General features: G+C 39.0%; 1 protein-coding gene across 2 annotated transcripts in view; it reads right to left on the bottom strand.

Moving 5' to 3' along the window:
* Nucleotides 1-510: 510 nt before the first annotated feature.
* The window catches only part of MAPK14 (mitogen-activated protein kinase 14), a 62,020-nt gene continuing 34,900 nt past the window's right edge, over nt 511-27,630 (bottom strand). Inside the window, exons 4-12 of one of the 2 annotated variants that reach the window (XM_031434843.2) lie at nt 27,143-27,254; nt 26,366-26,395; nt 25,986-26,033; nt 24,617-24,731; nt 23,965-24,036; nt 10,188-10,267; nt 7,717-7,795; nt 3,777-3,950; nt 511-2,909 (exon numbers count right to left, since the gene is read on the bottom strand). In XM_031434843.2, coding sequence (XP_031290703.1) covers nt 2,842-2,909; nt 3,777-3,950; nt 7,717-7,795; nt 10,188-10,267; nt 23,965-24,036; nt 24,617-24,731; nt 25,986-26,033; nt 26,366-26,395; nt 27,143-27,254 — 778 coding nt within the window. In that variant the 3' untranslated portion in view covers nt 511-2,841. Of the gene's footprint in view, nt 2,910-3,776; nt 3,951-7,716; nt 7,796-10,187; nt 10,268-14,146; nt 14,227-23,964; nt 24,037-24,616; nt 24,732-25,985; nt 26,034-26,365; nt 26,396-27,142; nt 27,255-27,630 lie in introns of both variants that reach the window. The other variant, XM_010994485.3, reaches the window with a different exon arrangement.

Here is a 27,630-nt window from a genome sequence, read left to right as displayed (position 1 = left end):
CCTGGGCCACAGAGAAAGGAAGGACACCAACACTGGCCCCAGAAACAACCGTGAGACCTTGTGGCTCTTTAACCTTGTGATGCAATGCAGTAGTTTTGAAGACGATTGCAAGGGTCATATGATAAAAGAGTCACCAGATACGTTTGCTCAGAGGTCTATAAACCACATACACAATCCAACCTTGTCTCCACAATTTTAACATAAAAGTCTAACTTTCTACACATAGTCTTAGAATGTCAAAGCTGAAAAGGACGCACATATATTTAAACAAACTTCATTTTTCAGATGAGTAAATTGAAATCTGAGGCCAGGGGTTGGCAAACTATTTCTGCCCCACCATAAAGTGTACAACTAAGGGGCTCTACAAATGTTTTCCAAATTTTAGGAGTAATATTAAGATCTGTCAGAAATGTATGCCAGGCCACAGCCCAAAGACCATTAGTATAATGCCATATTGTGCAGTAGATAAAAACAATAAAGAGAAAAATATAACAAATTTGAGAAACTCAATACTTTGAAAAATAGGCTTTATTTTACCCAGTGGTATTGTATGACATCCTATATGGCATAACTGATTACAGCCAAGTTCATGAATACAAATAAAATAGCATTTTCCCTCATTCTCTCTCTCGTTTTCTGTTCAGAGAAATCAGGAAATGGGAGCATTATGGTCAGAAACCAGGAAGCTCTTCCACAGGCTCCAGCTGAGTCCGGGCTCCTGGAGCATTAGGCCTCCTAACACGTATATGGTCTCATGTGCAAAGAAGACCTTTATGAAAAAAATATTCAGAGCAATATTTCTGTAGGAAATCACACTAGCATTTACAACAAAACATGGCTGATCAAATTCATCTTGCTGTGGATTATGAGGATGTGAACTGCATATAAAGGAGATGAGGCCTTTGTGTTCAGTTTCCTTTAAAGAGGGGGCAAATCTTGGGTGATGTGTGATCACCATCAGCTGCCTCCTTCCTTCTCGCTCCAGTTGACTTGGGGGTCCTACCCTGTCCCTCTGGAGTGCACATATCACTGCACTGTGACAGAGAAATGGAAACACCTTGGCCCAAATACAAGACTTGGACACACAGCCAACACTGGACGTGGCTCTATGCTTTCTTATTTCACAAAAGGTTTAACCATATGGGCCCTTATGTAGCACAAGATGCCTGAAATTCAGAAAATTATGAAAACAACTCTTCTCCACCCCTGAGGATATTTCATCTTTATAAAGTTGAAAATACAAAATATTAAAATAACTTGCCCTTTCTCCCCATCAAAAAGAATCACATTCTCATACGATTCCTGCATTATACAAAATTCTGAAATAAAATTTATTTCTCCCCAAACCAAGACCAAGAAGTCAATGTTAAGCTGCCAAGAAGACCCTTTTCCAAAGGGTGGAAAAAAATACCTCATTACTTCTTCTTCTTTTTTCTTTTTAATAACTATATTTAGACAAAGATGGCAAAAGGAGTTTCTGGCCTCATGAGCTTTTTATTTTTCACTTTGATTTTCAGCATTTCTTAGCATTGGTTATTGGACGTGACGAGAACTTGTTTTCCAAAGTCTGAGATATTCCTGGGAAAAACCCTGATCTTTTCCGGTTGACGGCTCCCCCAAAATAGTTTGTTGAAAACCAGATGGCAAGAATGAAAATGCTATACATCCATCTGTTTAATTTCTTCATAGTTTTCACATCAAAAGCACCTTGAATATCAATTGTGTTCAACACAAAATAGCACTGGGGGCTGAAGAGAGGGTGGCATCACCTGCCCACAACATCTGCCGAGGTGACATGGGTCCTGAACTACCCACGAAGTCTCCACTGGCAAACTCGCCTGGCACCAGGGCCTCCCGAAGGAAACAGGACAAGCAGCTGTGCATGCTCAAATAGCAAGACGTGCAAAACACATCCTCATTCTGCTGAGAATAAAGAACACACAGGAAGTACACAGACAGCAAGAACCAGCCTCCGACTATGCCAATACTGAAGGAACCTCTGCACTGAAGTGGGTGAGCAGAGAAATGGCAATGACACCTGGGGGTCGGGGCGTGAGGAAGAGAGAGAAGTACATATACGCATGCTCAGACATGCACACACGGTGCCTCCGAAGGCTCGCTGGTGACTTCGGCTTCACAAGTGGCCGTCCGACAACTGACAACTTGCCTGCCTCAGAACTTCATCTGCTGTACCCTCCTAACTAACCACACCTTCTTCTCTCTTTTAAGGCACAAACATATTTATAGTTTCAGGTACACCTGTTGAGTTCTGAGAGTCACGCTTAGCAGGTTCATCATGGACTAGTGCACAGAAGCCAGTTGGTCCTTTTTGGCTGATGCGTCACTGAGGGACGGCTTCAGATGTGAAGCAGCCAGAATGGGTGAGCCTTCTCCCTGTGCCACTCAGGGATGTGGTCAAGACTAACCCCCACCTTCAAGGTGGGGCCACAGGAGAGGCCAAAACGGCCAAAGCATGACTGGGGTCTGGGATGTTTAATAGCTTTTACTTTGCATTTAACAAACCCTAACACGATGGCAGCTCCTGCCTGCCCAGCCGACTCACACAAAGAGCAAGCACAGACTGCCACACAGAGACCTGTGACTCCAAGTACGGTCACCGTGATCACAGTCCGCTCATGTTCTCCTGCCCGCCTGCAAAGTCAGACACACACACGAACACACAAGAACACACACGCATCCACACACACACACACCCCTTCCACCACGGAGGAAATCTTTGCAACAAGAGGCACTTGGGCACTTGAATGATATTTGGAGAGTTCCCATGAAAAGGCCTTCCCCTCACAGTGAAGTGGGATCAACAGAACAGAAACCAGATACTCAAGACTCCATCTCTTCTTGGTCAAGGGGTGGCGGCACAAAGCTGATGACTTCATCATAGGTCAGGCCTAGAAATTGGGAAGGAGAAGCAGGATGTGAGCATTTATACACTTTGCTGGCAAGCACCCTAACTTCTAAGCTCAAGATCCTTCCTCCCTGTCTGGGCTAGTGGTTCGAGGGGCTACTTCAAATAACTGCCTCATTGCTTGTATGTGATGATGCCCTAATGAAACATGTGATTACAGAGATGTTCAAGGATACATGTAAGAGGGGAGGTACAGCTCAATGGTAGAGCATGCTTAGCATACACGTGGTCCTGGGTTGAATCCCCGGTATCTCCATGGATACATATAAAAGAACCATTTTTTCTTATTTCTTTCATCACTCAGGGCCTCCTCTACAAGCTCTCTGGAGAAGATGCTCAAGAGAAACAGCATTCCCATGCATTATAGCAACAGATAATCCTGGTTTTGGGGATTTAACTGGAATTCTAAATTTGCATTTTATGGAAAGAATATAAGATTGGGCCTGAGTTCCATTTCTGGCTGTGTCCTTAACTAGGTCTGAAGGAAAAATAGGTAAGATACAAACTCCCTTTGCCCCAGTTCTATCAATTATAAAACTGTAAAGATACCCTATTCCCTACTTATCTCAGACAGATGAAGTAAATGCAAAGATTCTGCGAACCTCAAAGCTCTATGCAGGCATGAGGGGCTATGCACTAAATCAGACCAGACAGAAGCATCTCAAAGGTCCAGAGTGTCATCATCTACAACAGACAGTTTTCATCAGATGAACATATTCATTCTGCATTAGAGACCCTAATTACAAGTTTTAATTTTTTCCCCCCACGGCTTCTGGTTAGTGGCTCACTCAGGGAAGATTTTAAAATCTAAGTTCTCAAGCTAGATGTTAATTCTGCCCTTATGACTTACTTTTCCACTCATCTATAAGGAGGTCCCTGCTTTCAAAAGACTGATCATAAGGATCAGCCACGGGTTCATCGTCAGGATCGTGGTACTGAGCAAAGTAGGCATGTGCCAGGGCTTGGGCTGCGGTAATCCTCTTATCTGAGTCCAATACGAGCATCTTCTCCAGCAAGTCGACAGCTATCAGCACCACAAGTTGGAAGGAAAAAGAAGAGTTTTTAACATGTTACCAAAAATTTAGGCCGTACTAACAGCAAACACACAGATTTGACCCTTCATACCCAAAGAACTCTCCACCAGAGCATGTGCGCTAGGATACGTTACTCCTTTCCTCTTTTACACGTATACGTGTGTGTGTACGTGCAAGCCTGTGTGTGTGTATGCATGGATGGATGGATGGATGGATGGATTGATTTTGTATTTTTTAAGAATACATTACTAAAGAAGAATTTTTAAAGATAACTGAGATTGTGTTTGAACAAGCTTTTGTGGAATGTCAGTGTCAAACTGCTACCACTGCAGTCAAACTGTCAAAACGAAAGCTCGTAAGTAAAACGATCTAGAAGAGAAAGTAGAGCTGAGTTTTTTCGTTGTTGTTTTTTACCTTTTTGTCCCCCTTCACTGTTTACTGACTAACATAAGGCAAATAAATATTCATCAAATGGATCTTCAAATAATGAACTGAGGGTTTTATATGGGTGTGTGGGTGAGACATGGTATCTGCATAAAAGAATGAAAAATGTCAGTATACAGAACAATAGGACAGTGAATATGCATATGCCTACCATCCATATCCAATAGTTAATCTTCTATATTTATGTATATATTTTTTGCTGTCTATAATTAAAATTACAGACATGACACTTTACTGCTAAATATTTCAGCATAAAGGCAGCTTCCTATACAATCATAAAACTACTACTATATCTGACAAGTATGTAATTCCCAAAAATCATCTAAAATCCAGTTCATGTTAACATTTCACCGATTGTCCCAAAGTTGTCTTTTATACCTAGTTTGGTCAACCCAGGATCCAATCAAGGGCTATGCACAACATCTGACTGAGTTTCCTTAGTATCTCTTAATTCTAGAATAACCCCCCAACCTCTGGATGCTATTTTCCCCTAACTTTAACCTGAAAAGACCCTCCAGTGGTCTTGAAAACACTCATCATTAGGGATTTGTCTGATTGTTTCTCTGTGCTATTGTGTTATCTCTGCCCTTGTTTTCCTCTATCCCATGTATCTTCTGTAAACCATGTTGGATCTAAAAATTTTGGCAAGAATATTTCACAGGTGATGCTGTGTACTTTATGGCAAATTAAGGCCATCTGTCCCATTAATAATGATACTGAATTTGACCACTGGGTTAAGATGTTTCTTTTTTATCCCAAACAAGTAGCCTGTGGGAGACTTCAGCACTATGGTGAGTATCAGTTTCTTTCACTTATGGCTTTTACCATCCACTGGCTTTCCTTCCTAGCAAGTACTTCATTAGGGGTCACAAAATAGTGTTTTTTCTAATTCTATCTTATAAATGCTCTGAGTTTCAGAATGGTGGCACTTTGGGAAGACAAATACTGCCATGACCACAGTTATCACTTTGCTGAAACAAAGGCATCTGAGGCTTTACAAACAGTTCCTTAAAAGTGGAAGAGGGCAGGGATGGGTGGTGAAGGGGAAGACTGTTTCCTGAAAAGATCTATGCTGCATACACTGCAGGCTGTAAGAGACCCTTGTCCTGCAGCCTGAAATCCAGAGTAATCCAAAGGAGAGATGTAGGTTTCAGAGAGATACAGAAACAAAGTGAATATTTATGTGTCAAGTCAAGTACGTAAGTTTACACTTTAAAGCACTGGGAAAATCGCCTAGATGTACATTCTTCTCTTCATGAAAAAATAACCTTATCAGGTGTTGTTTGGATCATATGATGGGTCTTTGCCATCCCCAGGGTAAAAAGGACCATGTCCTTATATCCAATACCTTGATTAAAAAATAAGATCAGGGTAAGAAAAAGATTCCTCTAAGATCCTGACAGATACAAATACACAACATCAAAGGGCAATTTAAGTTTTATTTCATATCTTAAGAACAATGGTGAAACATGAAGTGAGTGACGGACAAAACAGAGCCATCAGTATTTACATCGTTGGTGCATTCCTGCTCAGTTAATATGCTGGGCACAAGTTCTTGGTCAGTAACACTGTGTTCTGCCTGCAAGAAGTGACTCTTTGTACATCACTGTCAGGCCTGTTTAAATTCTGAGAACTGCCGTGCTGAGCAGCAGATAGCCCAAAACCTCCTTCAGCTCACTCGCAGCCTATATTGCCAAGTGGTATCCAGTTCTTTTGAATGTTTACAGGTCATAATTCCAAAGAAGGGGGACATCTATCAGGATGGATGTGACCTAAATCAGCTGCTGGGACACACACATATTTCCCCTTCCCCAGAAAAATGTATGAACAAATCTCTCTGAGTTGGCTATCAGGAAGTCAGACAGTGAGCACTGCCATGTCTAAAACATGAGCTGATATGATAAAAAAATTCATAACAGAATGACAGACAAGAAAGCTACCAGCATACAACCTAATTTCCCAACATCCTATAGTACCTACGATGCAAAGAATGCTTCTCACAGACCCCTGAACTAGATAATACGGCACAAATACATCACACAAAATCAATGAGAACATATCAGGGCAGATGCGAACCTAAACCAACCCCAGTAGAATTCTGTACTCCTCTGATGAGTTTGTGGATTTATTCTTAGATGTGAGAGTGACCCAGCTGAGATCTGACATACTCTCCACCTCCAAGGCCAGCATGGACTCATACATAAATGCCCTACACTTCAAAGAACGTGAGTGTGAGCATCTCTGCCATTGTAAGAATTATCACAGTAACACTGAAACCGCTCTCAGCAATCACTATGGATGAAGTACTCAAAAAGGTAAAGCCACTTGGCCCTCACTCCAACTTCTGAAGAGGCTGTCATGGCTGTCAGCTCTCAGGAGGATAAAACTAAACCTGGAGCACAGCTGCTGGGACCCTTCAGTAGAGGGATGATCCAAACTGGGATTTAAAAACATACCACTAAGATACAACCTTCAAAAAAGTGAGAAGGTTGATGGTACCATTACCATAGTGCTGTTCCCCTCCCCATCACAGGGAGGTCCTGTTCTGATTTTTCTGTCTCCCATGAAATAGCACTGTCCCTTGTGTTCTCCTAGAGTCAGGGAATTAGAGCCTCAGGCAATGCCACTTTTGGGGGACCAAATGAAGTACACATCAGCCCCCAGTTTTAAGGGATAAAGCAACTCCTTTTTTAGCCCAGGCAATACACCACCGAAGCTGCCACTGTCACGTCCCTTTGCCAAAGACCCTGGAAGTGATGGTGGGGGAAGGAATATGGAGCCATCCTTAAAGTCTGACCTGCCAAATTAGCTCCACAAAGAAGAGAGGATGGCTAAGTCTCTGAAGGGCCCAAGGAGAAGAAGCAGAGGGAGAAGTACATGAGGATGACAGGACCTGGGCACTGGGAAGCGCACTGCAGGGAGTGCCCCGGTGGGTCCACTGAATACCCACCTGTGCTTCAGTGGTTTTCACCCTCAGCTGGGACAAGGTACGAGTGAATGAGTCACAGGCTTTCCTCTGCACCTCTTTCTTCCTGTGCCCCTCAATCATTTCTCCAACATTCCCATTACTTTCTCCCCTGTACCAGCCTATGTCCCTATCAAATTCTGTGATCATAGAAATACATAAGTAGGTCATGAGATTAATGAACATGGATATTAAATGGCATTACTTACTACCTTCCAACATTTAATTAATGGCACTATATTTAGGGATAAAATATAGGGACTAAATAAGGGAAAAACTTCCTCAAATCCCTAGTTTATGTCATAACCAATTCAATACCCACTGAGATGAGGATATGGTCAACTTACCCAAGGGATTGGCACCAATAAATACATTTGCAAAGTTCATCTTCGGCATCTGAGTCAATGATTGAATGTAGTTTCTTGCCTACAAAACAAAGGGTTTTCAAAATGGCTCTTTTCAATAATATTACTGCTGTCAAAGAGTCTTGGTCCTGTCCAGGAGCAAGTGTTAACTGACAGAGTCCTGCAGCTTCAGTGTCTATGAATGTCTGATATTCATTAAAGACTCCTCTCTGACTGCCATCCTAACTGCCTCATTTCTGATCATCACCATTACTTACCCCTGCCGTTCTTCTCTCACAGTTACATCTCAAGTGAATGAGAATGCAAACCAATTAAGTTCCCTTTCATTGGCATTCTAGTCATAGGATCAGAAGTTTAAAAAAATGAGGCCAAGATATCTAAGGAGTAGCCCTTTCTGAGACAGCCTTCCTAAAAAAGCTGAAATTGGCATAGGGACTGGTGTTCCTAAACAAAGTCTAGGACCAACAATCTTTTTATGGTGCTAATCTCAGTAGGTGTTCTTAGTGTATCAAAAGGATATCAGTATTAAACCTTGCTAACAAAATGCTCTTGGTAACAAGAAAGTAAACATAAGCTTAGTATATTATTCTGAGAGGTTCGAACACATTTTTAAAAATACTAAACTAACTTAATAAGAGTAATTAAGAAGAGTGGATTATAAGTTACATGGCCTAGACAGAAATCCTTCCCCTATCACTTATAAGCTACATCTTCTTGGGCAAGTCTTAACTAGCATATCAATGACCTAACTGGTAAAGTATTAGTATTAGATCTTAGTATTTGGCTTGCCTATATCATCTGGTTATTGTGATATTCAGGTAGATAAAAATCATCAAAGAGTTTCCAACTAAAATTTTGAAACAAAAAACATTTATACTGCCAAAATAGTTTTTATAAGTTGGATCCCTGGGGTGGGACAGGCTTGAGTTTGAATCTTGACTCTATCACTTTGGGTAAGTTACTTATTTTAAGTCTTGAGTTTTTCATCTGAAAAAAGGGCTTTATCTATCTACAGGGCTGGAGTGAGGATTAGAGAAACAAACCAATACCTCCTTAGGACAGTACTCGGTTCAGAGCGAGATCAAGCCGCTATCTAGCTTCTATTACTGTTGCCTTTAGAAAGGGAAGCCTGCTCTCATTTTCTAAGGATGTTTCAACTTGATTATTTCTGAACTTCATTCTAAGGAACTTACAGTGCTAAACACTTTCAAGGACTGATAACTCTAACCAAGGCAAAAACAAAAAATGGTCTTGAGAATAATTGTATAAACACAAATGTAACTCATACATGCATGCTTCAGATATTAGGTATTAAACCATGTCTATGTGACCTTCCCTGTTTCAAAGAATAAACCCCACTATCAGTCCATCTGAGTAGTTGAGATAAAACTTCTTTGAATCTATCTTAACTACCTCTTTAAAATTCCTGTTTTTAATACAGCTCGATGGTAAAGATATGCATGTGTGTATATGTATGTATGTATGTATATATACACACATACAAGGTTAGGAAAAGTTATGGCTGCTAGGGCAACTTTACCTTCTTTGTCCTTTATTTATATAAATTCATAAGTGTATGTAATATAAATTTATATAAATTTTTATATAAATTTCTGATCTGAAAAGAAAGCTCTAGGAATTGAGTATCAGTATGGCTGTAATCCCTTATTTGAGAACATAGATAAGAGAATGAAAGGAAAACAGAGGTAAGAGAGACCTGTCTCATGCAGAGAACAGTCATCCCTCTAATAAGGTAAATAAAAAGACTAGCTGAATACAGCTGACATAGAAACAAAGCTGCTGGGAAGGGCCTCTGTGTTGCCAACCTGATTCCCAAAAAGATTAAGGGCACCTTAAAAAGAAGTGCCCCAATCATCTCTGATGATAAAACTAGAGTTAGATTAAGTAGTTAATCACTGGTAAAGAAGGCACCTAACCTTACCTAAGTGTTCTTATGTCTCTTATATTATTTGTGTATTTTAAATACAGTACTAATAGCTTTGGATATTTTAATAGTTTTTTTTTTTTTAAATGAAGACTCCTCTTTGGTCATTAAAAAAAATGGCTGAATAGTAAAGCAAGATAAAGGCCATCAGCTAATCCAAGTCCAGCCAAAGGTGATTCGACGGTAGCATACCCTAACTGCAGGCATAGAACCTTAGGAAAACACGAAACTCCTCTTGAGCACTAAATTCATAAAGCTCACATATAAAAGTAACATCATTTCCTATGTACAAGCCTATAAATTAAACTCTCAATCCACAGGATTGGATGACATTTTATCCCAAATGTCAACGTCTTGTAATAGCACATAGGCAGTAACTGCCTTAGTAGCCCCCAAGGCACATGCAAGCATTCGGTGACATTAAAAACTGTGTTGGTTATACAGTGACAATAAAATGAGAATGTGGCCTTCTCAGTTAGATATCCCTGTACAGTCTATTTGTTCTCACCTCATGGCTTGGCATCCTGTTAATGAGATAAGCAGGGGGAGTCCCCGTCAGACGCATAATCTGCTGAAGCTGGTTAATATCTTTAGATGCCTAGTCAAGGGCATTGTTAAACACACAGTGCAAAATATAACTTTCAACTCAAGTTTTTAAAGAGGCCAAAAAGCCACCCCCAAAACAAACAAACAAAAACCCGACTCCCCACCCATCCCACCCACCCCAGGCCAGAGCCCAAGGCCACATGTTAAAGCATGCTTCTGAGAATGGCATGAAAGTTAGTAGGCATATAGCCAGTAAACGACCATGCAGAGAGGAAAAATTTTCTTTGGTTTTAGCATCATCTTTAACATTAAATATTTTAGGCTCCCTGGAAAGAGACTGCCCCTTGATCCAGGATGCCAGCCAGAGAACTGTTTTCAAGCACTGATGGCCAAAATCTGTTTGTTTGTGGGGTAAATGGAGATAATTCAGGAAATTTTGACTCAACTGTGGACAAAATAAAATGTCCAGTATATTCATTCAAAGGTACAGGTTAAATTTTTGTAGCACAGATTCTGGTGATTCCCCAAAGTACCACCCCTTCTAATGTGAGACCTAGGTGGGTGTGTGGGTTGATAAGACATTAGTAGCAGTACATTTAAAATACATGCCACAAACACGCAACGATAAGTGAAGAAAGGGGAGATGGGGGGAAACTTAGACGCTAATGGCAAAGACAAAATAGAAGTCACCGGCTGCTGACTGTATTATTGCATGCCACAGTGATTTCTACCACAAGTCTCTTTAATGAGTTAACAGACTGACTCCACTTAACAACAGGTGGGAGGAAGCTGGCAAAACACCCTGCAAGATCTGACAAGGGCAGAACTATGAGGTCTTCCAAATATACAAGCATATAAGGAAGCTGTACTCCAAACCCCTCTTTTATAGCTGTCCCATCAATTTGAACACATCCCCCTTCTCAAACATTACAAGAGCTGTTAGTTTATTACGTGTTCCTATTAAAGCAGAAGTAACTGGATTTTTAAAATCCTCAACACAAGAACTTTTCATACTCCTTCTTGTTACCTATTAATCCCTCCTTCAGTTGTAGATTCATCTTCAGTAAGTACCCTAATCAAGCAGTTCCACTAGTTTGTGGCTCCCCACAATAATCTTTCTACTTAGCTCATCCCCTGAATGCAAATTTCCTAGAGGCCAGATTACTACAAACACATGTTTAAGGCTGGCTCTGAGGAAAGGGTAGGGACCATGAGCTCCTCCCAGCCTTTCATGCTCCGTGGGCCCAAAGACAGAGCCCAGCAAATGCAAAAGGTGGTATAAAGTTTTTTTTAACATTCTCACAAAAAAGTTTAGATTTACCTCTATGTAAATTACATAACAAACAGTACTTAGCATGCCCAGAGAGAGAACAAAAAGGGGTCACCAAGTAAACCAGCAATAGCTGAATACCAGTTGGGTTTTAAAATGTTAAAAATCCTGCCACCTCTCTCTTCTTTCCTGTGAACAATACCTTGGCTGGTACACTTTCTGTTATTGTCTCCTTCAGTCAAATAGATTACTATATCCCCTTCTTGTCAGGAGGTTAGGAAGAATATATTTCTAGAGAAGAATGTAAGAGTGGGTCAGTGAAAGGGCTTTTGCTTTCTTAATATGATTTTTTTTTTTGTCCTTTCACTGATTACTATAGGTACTGAGTAACCAACCTAAAGAAAAAAAAAGTTCTCTCTCCTTACCCATCCATCATGACCCATTTATGCCCTTTCTCATGGCACATGGTAACTTGTTCTCAGTCTGTCCATCTATTACTGCAATCTATTACTCAGAACGTCCTACTGTTTTTACTGACTGAGTTTCTATCAATCAATAAATAATGGCATCACTTCTTCACTACTTCCCAGGAGTAACGAAGCCTACTGGCTTCCTCTGTTTACTACATTCTTTCACTAATGAATTTTTGTTTTAATTTTTAAAAGCTTTAAACAATTTTAATCATCTGGCTTTGCTATTTACACATCATGTGTTCCACACATCATGTGCTTCAAGATAAACTGGTATTTGGTATTTCACTAACATGAAATCAATCTTGTCTACCCCTTTGACTGTTTAAACTACTTTTATGCACTTGCCATAACTATGTAGGGGGGGAAATAAAACTCTTTTTCCCATACTCAAAACAATGTTATGTGAGTAAGTTCTGTATGCTGGTACTCAATTTTATTATGCCCAACTCGATACTAGAGCTGTTGAAATAGGTGATGTGCCTTATTTCACATAAGATATAGACATTTTATTATAAGGTCAGGCAGTTAGTGTTGTTTCTTTCTTAAAAATAAATGATGGATTAATGATAGGTAAATACTATCCTTTTACCCGTACTTCTCCTTTTAGAAATTCTTGTGACTAACACACATATCTACAGGGCAGATGGTTGAGGGTGGGTGAGAAGACTGAGAAAGAGCTGCTAGTAGCCATCCCAGTCAGGGAATGGAGTTTCTATCTTGGTCTCATAAGCACCATCCATTATATTCATTACTAAACTGAGCTCCTTCCCAGCCCCACTATCTTGCCCCCATGTCCTCTCTATCAACCAATCTTTCTAAGCAAATGGATTTAAAACAAAAAAGCGCTGTATTCTCTAGGCATCACCCCACATCTTCCTTGATTCACCCCAACTCAGCTTCTGCATTTCATAAAGCAAAAGAAAACACTCCTTCAGGCTGACATTGTGGTCAATAACTCTGACAATGACTTTCCAAACAGTGTGCGATCGCATCAGATTAACGTTTACCCCATATTATCAGAACATCTGGGATCTATGCTCAGCTCTGCCAAGTGACTCAGTCCATGACTCGGGCAAGTCACAGCCTTTCTGTGCCTTTGCTTCCTCATCTTAAATAAGCAAAGAAACAAAACAAAATAGAGCCAGCACATTTTCTTACATCTGCCAGAGTGGAAATTCCTAAGTATACTGGGTTTTGTGGTGCTTTTAAGGAAAGTATGTAACAAGATGACAATAATCTTTATTTTGTCAAAGAGATTATGAACTGTTCAAACTCACCTGCTCAAGCCTGCTTCTGGCTACTGGGCAAAGGGACCCCTTCAGTCAGAAATGCTGGGAGGAGAATCCAGGAATGCACAACTGGAGCTTGGCTCCAGAGCTCCTTTTCCCTTTTATCCAACTGCCTGGCAGCAGACAGAAGGGAAAAGGGAGAAAGACTGGGCTATTATGATCTCAGGTCTCTGGCTCAAGAAAATGACCAACAGCAGGAAATAAGAACCAGAGTAAACCAGAGTCACATTCCCATGGCTTTACAGGGATTTACAGTCCCACTCCCCTGGATCTGAGATATCAGGAGAGTGGGGCTGTTACCTGCAATAGTCTGGAGACTGGTAGGAGGGGCCCCTGCTAGGACTAGACACCTTACACAGGATGTGTGAGCTGTCTATTCTAAAACAATAAAAGGCAAGTAACTTCTGGAAAGGGCACTAGAGTGCAAACAACGCACATTTCATTCTTCTGGCGATAAAGCTTATACATGGTGAAGCTCATGCTCTGAGAACAAACACTAACCAAAAAGTGAAAAGAGCCTTTGAGCTTATGTGAAACTTTGAGAAAGATGAAGTCAGGGCTGGAGGATAGAGACAAGAAATTTTCCATTAATCTCTTGGAATGAATTAGAATCTCAAATCTCATTTATTAGAATACTATTACCCAGTACAAGCTCCATGATCTAGTATTACACACCCAGATAGAGAGGAAACAAAACACACTCATGCATGTGAGCAGGCAGGTAAACACACACACACGCACACACATACTCTTACACTTCATCCTGGAGGTCAGCACACAAAGGGCACACATGCTTACAAACATACCCAGGCCAAAGTACAGACTGACGGAAGGCAAGTGGCAGAGGCTCCCAACAGGGCAGATAATTACAATCAAAGCATTAACTCACAGACTCTGAGGAGATTTTCTTCAAAAGCTCAGCCCCTGGGGTTCCAACGAGTCTTAAAATGAGCTTCAACTGATCAATATCTAATGGTGGACTATAAAGGAAAATGTTGGGACAAAATAAAAATGAAAAACAACAACAAACAAAACAAACAAACAAAAGTACCCCAATAACAAAAATTAAAAACCCCAAACCAAGCCAAAATGGTGAATTCATCTAGGTCAAGGCTTCTGCAGGACGGTCACTTCAAGTAGAACATGCTCCTCCTGTACAAAGATTCAAAATGCTACCACACACATGTCTGGCTTATATTCATTTTGTGCATCTATCAACACCCCCTATCAGTAAAGTATAGCAACTGTAGCTGGGTACTTAGCTGCCAAAGACAGCGTGTGAAAACACAAAAGCTTCACACAGTCCATATGCTCAGCTCGCACCTACCTCCTCACCATCCACCAAAGCATCAGTAGCCAGTCAAGCAAAGAACACTGGTCAGCAGAGGGCCACAGAGAAGAAAAGAAGCAGAGAGCACAGGAGCCAAGGATGTACAAGCCTACCCGTGAATGTTCTCCTAATGCCTGACCTTAGGAGCCTGTAATATGACAGGAGTCTGCGAAGATCCCGGGGCCCAACCACTTGAGCATGTCCTCCAGAAAACCTCTCCATCTAAACTGGCTATGTAGGCAGAGAACTGTGAGCGACAGCCAGCCAGCAGAGGGCCCCACTACCCACTGCATCTGCACATTCTTTAGGAGCTCCATAGTAACACAGTTTGCATGCGGCTTCAACCTTATAAATGCACTGACAAACCTCACATATCCCCAAAGCTCTAAATAACAGGCCACGATGCCCAAACCTTTATTGTGGTAGTCAACGCTTCTATGTATATTAAATATGTGCATGTATTAACCAGAAGACACAAACTTTCAATTTGTTCTTACTGCTTTTAGACTTGCCTAAAAAGCTAAGAGAAAAAAATCTTATCAAATAGCTTTCAATATTCTCTGTGAAAATATGAATAGTTTGTCCTTGTCTGTATTGATATTCAGAGGGAAAAGGAGGAGAGGATGACTATCTTCTGATTCCTGAAGGATCAGATCCTTCTCAATGTCAGGTCTCAGCTTAAACTTCACCTCCTCAGAAGGGCTTCCCCACGACACTCTACAGAAGCACTGCCCTCCGGCTTGGCTTCCCTGCTGTTCTCTATCGCCACACGATGCTGGAAAACATCACCGTGCTCATCACAATCTATAATTACTTGGTTTGCTTTACTGTCTGTCACCTCTACGAGGAGACAGGCCACTCTGCCTGGTCACCACTTACCCTCAGTGTTTAGCCTAACATCTGGTACATGGTGGGCACTCAAAATATTTGAGAAGGTACAGCAGGATAGAGAGGGGAGAGAATGGAAGAACATATTTCTGTTTATGATTATACATACGAAGGCAGGACAGTGTAACTTAAAAATAATGGCCTCTGGAAGCCATAGTTGACTTAGTTACAGGAATTAGTTATGCAATAGTATCTTGCCCCAGATGAAATTGGCTTAAATGGAAGAAAATTCTAGACAGGAGTCAGCAAACCCCAACCTGCCGCCCATTTTGAAGATAAAGTTGTACTGGAACACAGCCACGCCCACTCGTCTACGTGCTGTCTGTGGCCGCTTCCATCCTACACCACAGAAATCTTATGGTTCCCAAAGCCTAAGATTTACTATCTGGCCCTTTAAGAAAAGGTTTGCAGAACCCCATCCTAGACCCAAACAACTTAGGCTCTACAGGAAACAAGGATAAACTAAAGCAAGTCCACTCACAGAACTTACTTCTGAATCAATAGTAGAGAATTTTGTCATCTGCAAATGGCAAAAATCAACGTGTCCTGGAGGTTAAAATGTCAATTTTAGTTCAAGGTGTTGTCAAAAAAAAGTTTTAAACTGGACCACTTAAATTCTCAAATATGTAGTTTGACAATATATATATCAAATCTAATCTCTAGAAATAATGCTGTTGAGATTGGTACTCTTGAAGAGACTTCTGACTGCTGAAAATGAGACTCAAGTTTTATACTCCCTCTGAGGAAGACAGAAGACTCTGGGCTGTGAGTTTCTCAACTGCCTTTCTCAACTTTACCCCAATATACCCGAAAAGTATGCTACCCACCCGGGTCACAGTGGGCACTACAGCAATGATTTGGGGTACCCCATGTCTTTCTCCCACCTTAGCCAGTATGAAACAATCTCAGGCCTGAAGAATAAAGCACCAGTTCCTGAGCCTCACATTCATGGTCTTCCCTGATTTGGCATCAAGTCTCTTTTCTGACTCTCTCTCAGACTAGTATTCCTTAATGCACTCAGTCCTTCAACTCACACCAGATAATGCAGACAATTTTAAGCTTCCAACTTCTTATTTATTCAAGCAACAAACAGGAATACCCTCCATCCTCCCCTCCTACCAAATCTTTTCTCTTCTTCTTTATTCCTCAATGTTCTGTTCAAACAAGAACTCTCTCATGAAGTCTTCCTGGATATCTTGAGTTTGAATTATTCTCTGCTTCTTCTCAATAATCTATTTACACCTCTATTATAGTATTTTTATCACTCCATCTTGTTTTATGATCAGAGAGTAGACACTTGTTTAAGTAACTCCTAAAACACTTTCCACTGAGTATGATCATTCTGGTTTGGAGGACAGGTACCATCTTATCTCCAGTACCTTCCACTGAGTAGCTCAATAAATGCTGATTAATTTGAAAAGACTTCCGGTAATATGTGCTTTTCAACTCAGCTCCACCCCTCCGCCTTGCCCTCAAAAATCTAGAATGACTATATTGGAAAGTCTACATACAAAAAGAGAAGTCAAGAAAAGTTGTTTCATTTCATATGCAAACACTCCATTTGAAGTATTTACGCCATAAAGAGTGTACAAAATAGTGCAATGAGTGTGTAAGGGCTATAGATAAAGAGAGTTGGTACAGCATGACAGCCAATACTTAGGAGATTAGTAAACACACAATGCAAAATAAAAATCTACTCAGTAGTTAAAAGCACTTGCATGAAGGAAGTCAAAGCATGCAAACCTCAGAAGAAATCACCATAGGTTCTCCAAGAGCTGGCAAATCCATTGAAATACAGGTCAGTCTTCCAATAATACCAGCTACTGTAAGGCCACTACAATTTGTCCAGGCAGTTAAGGCCAGAAGGAGCTTCAAGTAGCTATATAAGCAGAGCAAAGCAAAATTTACCACATTATGACAATTAGTTATTTCCACAGCAAGCCATCGTTCTTTACAGGTTTAACCCTGTTTTTTCCTAGATAGCATATATTTTTACTGTTAGCTAAAAATGTGTTTTAATGATCACAATGTCAAAATTAAAATCATAAATCTCCTGATTCTTCCTAAAACAACAACTTAGGCCTAAGATTACTCTACAGATTAGGTCTTTTGTAACAAAAAAAGGTAGCCAGAAGGAGTTAGATGAGGAAAAAAACTTAAAGGTAATGGGTATTTAGAGGGAAAGTGAAAGAGGGATATTCTATTCACTTCTAAGTGCTCTAGGCAACTCCTAGAAAACCCCTGCAGGCTGGAGGGCTGAACATGGACAAAAAAACCATATGCAGAACCTGCCTGTGACCAATGCTGCCTGTGTGCAGCAGTTCTCAATTTAAAAAACCCACATGGGGCAAAGCTGGAACACTGACCTGTGGAGGGTTAGTAGACCTTCCTGGTGACAGACAGGATGGACTAGAATGGGACTCAGCCTACTTCCTTCTCTTTTTGCTCATTAAAACAGTCATTTTCACTGTCACACACAAAAAGATTTCTTAAGGTACTTTAGGTTTGTGGACAATCCTGAGATTTCTAGCCTTTTCTGGGGAAATATACTGTCAAGTTAGAGAAGAAAAGGCAAACGATCTAATAAAATATTTTTCTTCTCCAACATTTATTAGGACACTTGCTTTTAATGTGTGGAGTATGACTGATTTTTAAAAATAAGAAGAAATGGATAAAGTAGAATTAAGGAGCAAATTTAATACACAAAGAAAATTCCTATGGAGTAGGACAACAAGCTGATGGCAAGCGCCTCATGATCTTCTAGTTAATATCTCAGGAGTACTATTGCTATTAAAATGAAAGGAAAAAAATTTACACAAGAAGGAAATTCATTTGATTACCTAGAAAAGGAAAATAACAGTGAGCCAAGGCTGAGAACTCTGGAGGAGAAAACAGTATTTGATGTGTAACAGGGCTACAAAGCTCATTTTCTCTCTTCCTTAGCCTGCAGACTGTTAATTGTTAGTAATAACATTATCTAATTGGCTCATTCTTTTCAAAACCAACAGTTTTTGAAATAAGTTAGCACTGTACCTGAAGAGACATTCTGTATCCTCACTCTCTTCGAATGTAAAGCTCTCTCTGATGTGTCCACTTGATACACACACCCTGTCAACCAGACTTATAAGGAAGGGGTCTACTTCAAAAAAAAAAAAAAAAAAGTACTATTTTTGAGCTATGTGGAAGGTTTTTGCAAAGTTGCAAACAAGAATAATTTCTAACTTTAATAAATATAATTGGCTTTAAGACAAAAGAGTGTATCTCCAGGGGAACTCCAGGGATTGTTAACAACTGGTTAACAAAAGATTCCCTCAGGAAGACTAATCACAAAAAAATAAGACAAAGGTAGAATAAGAAGGTTGCAGAGATTAAAACTGCATGGTCTAATACCATACCAGTAATCACATGAGATTAAATTTAAATGAAATCTAAAGAATATGTAATAAAATTTAAAATTCAGACAAACACATGACAAGGCTGCCCACTTTCACCGCTGCTAATCAGCAATGAGCTGGAAGTTCTAACCAGAGCAATTAGATAAGAAAAAATAAATAAAGAGAAGCATCTAAATTGGGAAGACTTTCTCTATTTGCAGATGACATGATCCTACATACAGAAAATACCAAAGAATCCACAAGAAAGCTACTAGAGCTAATAAACAAATTGAGCAAAGTTGCAGGGTATAAAGTCAACAAACAAAAAATCAGTTGTGTTTCTACACACTAACAATGAACAAACCAAAAAGGAAATTAAGAAAGCAATTCCATTTAAAATAGCATCTTAAAGATGTTACGAAAATACCTAGGATGTTATTTAACCAAGGAGGTGAAAAACTTGTCCATTTAAAATTATAAAATATTGCTAAGAGAAATTAAAGGAGACCTAAATAAATGGAAAGACGTCTCATATTCATGGATAGGAAGTCTTAATATTGTTAAGATGTCAATATTATCCAAAGTAATCTAAAACTTCAATGCAATCTTGATCAAAATTTCAACAGCCTTCTTTGCAGAAATGGAAAAGCCCATCCTCAGATTCACATGGAATTACGAGGGAGTCCAAAGAGAAAAAAAAAATCTTGAAAATGAGAACAAAGTTGAAGAACTTACACTTCTTGATTTCAAAACTTAAAATAAAGCTACAATAATCAAAGCAGTGTGGTACTGCTATAGGGATAGCTATATAGACCAATGGGATAGAACTGATCTTTGACAGGAGTGCCAAATCCATTCAGTGGGGAAAGGACAGTCTCTGCAATAAATGATGCTGGGACAACTTAACTTCCACATGCAAAAGCATTAAGTTGGACCCTTAATTTCATATCGCATACAAAAATTAACTCAAAATGGATCAAAGACTTAAGTATAAATGATACATCCATAAAACTCTTAGTAGAAAATACAATAAATTTTCATGACCTTAAATTTGGTAATACTTTCTTAGAAATGACACCAAAAACATGAACAACAAGAGAAAAAAAAACAGATAAACTAGAATTTCATCAAAATTAAAACTTTTGTGTATCAAAGGACATTAACAAAAAAGGAAACAGAGAGCCCACTGATTGGGAGAAGATATTTTGCAAATCATATATCTGATAAAGGCTTAATAACCAGAATATATAAAGAACACCTAAAACTCAGCAACAAAAAGACAACCAATTAAAAGATGGGTAAAGTATGGACAGAGGAAGGAAGGAGGAAAAAGAGAAGAGAAGAGAAGAGAAGAGAAGAGAAGAGAAGAGAAGAGAAGAGAAAGGAACAAGTGTTACCGAAGCTGTGAAGAAATTGCTCATGTATCACTGGTGGGCATGTAAAATTTGAGAAACTGCTAAACAAAACAGTGACTGCTTCTCAAAAAGTTAAAGATAATAATATGATCCAGCAATTCCACTTCTAAATATATACCCACTAGAAGTTAAAATAGATACTTGTAGGCTAGTGTTCACTGTAGCACTATTCACAATAGTCAAATGGTGGGACAACACTCCCAGTATCTACGAACAGGAGAATCTATAAACAAAATGTGGTTTTCCCATACAGTGGAATAGTATTCAGCCACAAAAAAGGAATGAAGTTCTGATACATGTTACAACATGGATGAACCTTGAAAACATGCTAAGTGAAATAATCCAGACACAGTAGCACAAATATTGTGTTATCCTACTTAACAAGAATAAGCAAATTCATAGAGACAGAAAGTAGAAGAGAGATAACCAGAGGCTGTGGGAGGGAAGAATGAGGAGTTTTTGTTTAATGGGTACAGTTTCTGTTTAGGGTGATGAAAATGTTTGGGATATACTCTGATAGTGGTTGCAAAATTTTATGAATGTAATAGTGCCACTGGACTGTATACTTTAAAAAGGTTAAAATGGTAAATTTCATGTTATGTTTATTTAACCACAATGAAAAAACAAAGTTAAAAATGGCAAATTTTATGTTAATACACTTTACCACAAAAATATTTTTAATTCAGTTTCTAAGTTCCACAGGCCACTTTTATTTTAAGTGCTCAATAGCCATATGTGGCTGGTAGCTACCAATCACCATATTGGACAGTACATACATAAACCATTTGCCAGACCACAGAAAGTTCTTATCTGAAGCTAAAACCACCAGTTTCAAATGCAAGATGAATAATAAATCAGGAGAAAAGGGAGAAAACTGTCCACTCAAATAGAGCCTGCAGCTGCATTTTTAACCATAAATAAGCAGTAGCTGCACGCCTTTCTGGGCAAAGGAAGACTGTGTGGGGCCAGCACATACTCCAGAGGTTTTAAGAAAAGGAGATTCAGAAATAGGAATTGGCAATATAGATATTGGAAAGAAATGTGACCTGGGTCACAGATAGTAGGCTTGTATCCATCTTTTCTGGGTTCTTACCTTCCTCATCTATAAAAACAGGGAGCTTGATTAGATGTTTTCTAATGTTTTTTTTAGGTCCCCAAGTGGATAGTTCTAGATTCTTAATTTTTCTGATCTCACTGCTACCTTTAAAAAAAAAAAAAAAGGAAAAATTGCTAACTACCTTTCCAGAATCAGCCTGAAAGGTTAAAACTAAAAGTCAACCAGGTTAGATTCTAGTTGTACTCAACATTAGGTGCACACTAGACTCAGTGGAGGATTTGAATACATCAAAGCCTGTGCTCTGACACACAACCAACTGAGGCTGAGTCTCTGGGGTGGTACCCAGGCATTTGGAGTTTTTAAAGGTTCCCCAGAGTATTCTGATGCACAATGAGGGCTAAGAACCAATATGCTAGAATATAAGCACTTGTACACTTCAGGCAAGAAAAATATAGAAAACACTTTCCTCTCCCCTTGTCAGGCAATCAAAGCTACAGCCACACAGATGGCAACTGACAAGAAGAGAGTTATGTATAATACAAATACAAATCCTTGGAATTTGAGTTTTCTGATCCAGGAGAACATCTGTCTGAAAAAGAGCCAAGTAGAAAAGAAATGGTGTATTACTAAAATAAGAAGTTTGACATGAATTCTCATATATTAAAAAAAGAATCCCTCAGTAAAAAGTTTAAATGCTATTTTCTATCTAAAGCTCATAGAAGGAAAAGAAGTACACATAAAAGGGAAGAACTCTTAGAGGCTGAGAGTTGGCATTTTAAAAGGGCCAAATCATCTGTAGGCAGTTATCTTTGAGACAGGACCAGAGAGCACACACAATTGCTTTGAAACCTTTCTACCAGTAGCCTGCCAAGGGGATTCACCCTTTACTACCTGTTACAAAATTTAAATAAAACAAAAACCAGCCTTTATTGATTCATAAGTAGACAATAAAGTGGGAAGATGAAGGGAGAAACAGCTTCCCAAAGATCACTGACGAAGATGATGGTTAACATTTGCTGGCAGGCTCTGTTCTAAGATATCATCTCACTGAATTCTCATAACCACCTTGTGAGGTATGTACTGTTATAGTATTTTATAGTTAAGGAAATCAGAGACAGAAGTTAGACAACTTGCTCAAAGTCACACAGGTGGGAGTAAAAGAGCTAAGTCGGATCTAAACCCAGGAAGTCTGATTCCAGAGCATGTGCTCTGAAGCAGTATGCTCTACTGTCTGTCTCTCTCTCTGTGTCTATGTGGGTATGAATATCTATGACTGACTGAAGGCAGATGGAGGTACGGAAGAGGCAGGGGCAGGGGAGCAGAGGATAGCATCAGAGCAGTGTGCCCAGGAGGACAGACTAAAGAATGGGACTCTAAGGTATGCACCTGAAAAGAAAAAGGGAAATTACAGATTTCCTCTAATTCTCTTAGCTTGGACTGTTATGCATATGCCAAATTTCCAAGAAACAGGTATAAGGTAAAGGAAGCAAAGGACAAAGGAGAAACACTAGGCATTAAAATTAGAATCTGGGGATGAGGAGGAATAAGGTGAGCTAAGTATAAGGAGACTGTACTCCACATCAATCTGGGAATGTTCAGAGGGAAATACATGGCTTTCCCTGAGGGAAGAGGTTTTCAGTTCATTAAGAAAGTACATTTTCTCTAGTGGAAGATAGTTAGAATATGTGGATAGACAACATGAAAATCAGTCACCACTCAACTGTAAGTAAGTAAACTGACATTCAGATTTATAAACTCAGTGAGTTTGCTTAGGTGAAGGGCTAAAACAGCTTTCAGGTCTCTGACCATGATAGAACACAGGCACTTGTGGCATCTCTAACAGCTTAACCAAACCCACTGAGGGCTAGTCAAATGACTTAAAAAACTCTTCACATCTAATTATAGACATATATTTCAAAATTATTTCTTGCCCAAACATCTTCCTCAAGTGGAACTGATGGGAGTTACAACAAACCACATTTTGATGGTATTATTACTAAAATGTGAAATAGGCATGCAGCAGACAGGAAAGGGCCATGAAAAAACTAAGAACTCGACAATAAATCTGAAAGTAAATTAAGGTCTGGCTACCATCTGGGATAAAAATAAAGTCGTGCTGAGGGGGAAAAAAGGTAAGCGACAGGGTAACCTTATCACTTCTTGCTTTTATTACTTGTTGTTAAACAACAAACATAACAAGTCAGCAGGTATATCATTACAAGGTCCAAATACAGCCTTTTTAATATGTAAACTAAACATAAAAGCAAGATATCCTTGATTTATAAATGGGCTTCTTGTGCTCACTGAGATCAGTCATGGAGATCTAGAACTTCTCAGGAAGACATTCAGGTCACAGAACGGCTGTGGGAAGTTAATATAAGGGATTTGCTGCAAAAAAGATGGCATATGAAAGATTTAAAGGGTTTTCCAGATTGCAAGGAATTTTTCTGACTCACAAAAGTAAACTGAAGCCTCTCTCTTGGCAAGGCAAGATACTCAGCAAGAGGGCAGATCTCACATTGCATATCTGGACTCTAAAAGCAAGTAACTGAAAGCCTTCCTAGAGAAAGGTAAAAGTAATATACTTCCATGGACACTAAAATACAGACAAGAAACGGGAATCCAAAACTTTTTAAAGGATACGGTCTGTACCAGGAAACAATGTTCTTCCAGTCAACAGCTCAGCCATGATACATCCAACTGACCAAATATCAACTGGCAAAATTAAAGAGAAATAAAAGTGCACACAGTGTCACTATAATCAGACTTGGCTACAAATCAAACTATAACTAGGGGTGAAATACTCAATTAATATTTAAGGCATCTGAAGTTCAACAAACATACGCATTTTTATAGAAATACATAAGCTTATTAACACCTTCACCCCATTAAAGGGCTTCACAGGTGGGCTAAGTCAGAATAGTTATGCTGAGAGAAAGAAGCTGTTCACAAAGGGGCAAAGGTTTCTTATCAGTACAAATGGTGGATTCTCCCAAGCAATATTGAGAGGTTAGGCTCACGAACCCAATGTCTTCAGGTAAAAGTACTTGGAGAATATGTTGAAAATATGAATAAGTATAAAGCCGATTGCTAAATCACAAAATCTGAAAGCTGTACACAAAAACCCCATTTCTCTATCTGAGCAACTGACATATTTCCCATTTGTGGACTTCAAAAGGATCACTGAGGGAAGAAAAAAATGTTTCTTCCCACTCCTACCATCTCTACTTCTGAGAATCCCAAATACACCCAACACAGTATTAGTAAGGCCCTAAACAACAAATGCAAGTAGTACCTGTCTGGTTGTAATGCATCCAGTTCAGCATGATCTCAGGAGCCCTGTACCACCTAGTGGCCACATAGCCTGTCATTTCATCATCTGTATGCCGAGCCAGTCCAAAATCCAAGATCTAAGGGAGAGAAGAGAAATCAGGCTCTGGAATAGTCAACCTCCTAAGACTTACCAAGCAGGAGACAAAAAACTCTAGTGTCTTACAAAACAAGAGAACAACATAGCACTTTCATAAACATATTTCCTGGTCCATGCTTAGCATGCACACTGAACACAGCGAGAACTTTAAAAAATAAAATTACAGAAAGGAAAACAAAAGTGCCACTGCTAGACATTAACCCAAGAGCAATGAAAATACGTGTTCCACACAAAGGCCTGCACGTGAATGCTCAGAGCAGCTTTATCTAGCCCCAAACTGGAATTGAAGCACATGTCTATCAACAGATAGATGGATAAATAAACTGTGGTATAGTCATAAAATAGATCTACTCAGCAATAAAACAGAGTGAACTATTGATACATATAATACAAATGGAACTCAATATTATATTAAGCAAAGTCAGATATACATACAAAAATACTTTATGAGTCTATTTATATGAAATGCCAGAAAAGATAAATCTACTCTAAAGTGTCAGAAAGCAAATCAGTGGTTGTCTAAAGCCAGGGTTAGGACTAGAGGGGTAAGGACTGGCTAGGAAGGGGCACAAGGGAACTTTCCAGAGTGAGGGAAATATTTTTTATCATAATTGTATTGATGGTTACATAGATATATAAATTTGTCAAATGTACACTTAAAATGATGCATTTTATTATATGTAAATTATGTTCCCAAACACAGCCACACAAATTCTATAGGATGCAGCAAAAGTAGTCCTAAGAGGGAAGTTCATAGGACTTCCTTAAATTATGTTTCCAAAAAGTTGAGTAAAAAAATGAAATGAAACAAAGAGAAAGTTGCAGAGCTGCTTGCTCTTTTATAGACAATTATCTCTTATTTGAATTATTCTGAATGAGTGGGTTTCTGCCCTTTTTTTCTCCTAGAAATCAATTTAAACTAGTGATTATCTCTTGAAGAGGATTGCTTGATATTTATACTGTAATTTTCCTTTATTATGCCTAACATATTAAATTTTTAACTTAACTTTTAGAATGAAAACAAGACCCCTGATGCTACTACCTTCAATGTCAAACTAAAGCTTGCTAAATCTATGGTTTAAATTTCAAAGTCTGATGATATTCCTAAGGACAACATGAATTTTTAGATAAAAAAGTCATGGCTTTATAAACCCATTCCCTATATAAATTTGCCTGGTTAGTCAAACATAATTACATGGTGAAACAAACAATTACCACTGTCACTTCATCCTACCTTCAGCTCACAGTCTTCATTCACAGCTAGATTACTAGGTTTTAGGTCCTAGGAAGCAAGTACAGAGAGAATAGGATCAGCTTTATGGTGCCTGGTAAATCCTTCCCCTAAAGGTAATGATGAAGATCCAAACATCAAAGTAAGACTTCATCCAGCTATAAACAGACAATCTCCAACCTACAGTCACTGTCTAGTCCTAATTAACCTTAAATAGGTAAAAACTATACATCTTCTTTCTTTAACTGGTTTAAACCTAGAGCAAAGCTGCAATCAATCAATATTTCAATGGCTAAAATTAGCTTAGATTAGGATCTTGGCTAAATGCCAGTCTCCCCACCTTCACCCTCCCCAAAATAATTCAATAGAAACACAAAACATACCCTGTGAATTATGTCAGCTGAATGTATATACTGTGAAAGAGAAAAATGTCAGTTAAATAAAGTTATCTCCAACCTCCTATTGTCATATTATATGACATATTTGAAGTACATTTTCATGCATCACTAAGAAATGCTAGTATTAACAGTGTTAGAAATCATAACAAGTGATCATCAGTAGTCTGTACATTTATCATAACTATGATTTCCATACCATCAACTCTATTCATAGAGCTGGAGTATGAGTGAAATAGAGCTTTTAACCTATTTTCTGGTTGATGCTCTGGAGCACCAATAAGGACTCAAAGCTGCAAAATATCAAAGGTGGTTTCATTATAAAACACTATTTATTTGCCCCTGCCACAAATAAATTAGCCTCCTTGAGGATGTTTTTAAAGTTTCAACATGACAATGACCAGATATGAGACTATATCAAGAAATTATTATTGTGTAGACGTAACAATGAAGAGTCCTTAACTCTCAGATATGCATACAGAAGTATCAATGGGTAGAATGATAATGATGTCTAGACTTGCCTTAAAATAATCTAGGGTTTGGAGGAATACGAAAGAAACATGATTAGCCATGTATTGGTAAATGTGGTTGCTGAGTAAACACAGGGGTTCATTATACTATGGTTGTACTTGTGGTTTTGTGAGTACTTGAAATTTTCCATACGAAAAGTTTTGTTTTGTTTTTCCTTAAGCCCTAAATCTGAAGGGAAAGATGGGGAGAGAGAGGGAATTTATTCCTCGAAATTATTACTAATACTGTCTGTACCTTGAGACCTCGGAGAATTTGGTAGATGAGGAACTGAACGTGGTCATCCGTAAGCTTCTGACATTTCACAATGTTGTTCAGATCTGCCCCCATGAGATGGGTCACCAGATACCTAGAAATTAATGGAGAGTTACAAAATAATCCAGAACCCCTGAGAAAGCTCTGATCTTCCTAAGACTTTTAAAAGTTTTTAAGAAAAGGCCACTCAGTAAGTACCAAAGTGACAGCTAAAAGCTTAATAACTACTCATGGGGGGGGCCCTCATATAATCACTATTACAACTTTAGCATTTGCCATCTATTTTTCTAAAAGTTTTTATACTTGTTCCTACTTGACATCTTTTCTTAGATTCTCTAGAGAAAAGAAAAAAAAGCAAAGATGGAGATTAGACTGATACATGTGTTCATATCAGTTTTCTAAAAAATGTTATTGCATGCGAAGTATACAGTATAACTAAATGCATGGCCATATTTTTAAATCCACTAATA

Source organism: Camelus dromedarius, chromosome 19, assembly GCF_036321535.1.
Source record: "Camelus dromedarius isolate mCamDro1 chromosome 19, mCamDro1.pat, whole genome shotgun sequence".
NCBI lineage: Eukaryota > Metazoa > Chordata > Mammalia > Artiodactyla > Camelidae > Camelus > Camelus dromedarius.
This window is presented reverse-complemented; position numbering and strand designations above follow the sequence as displayed.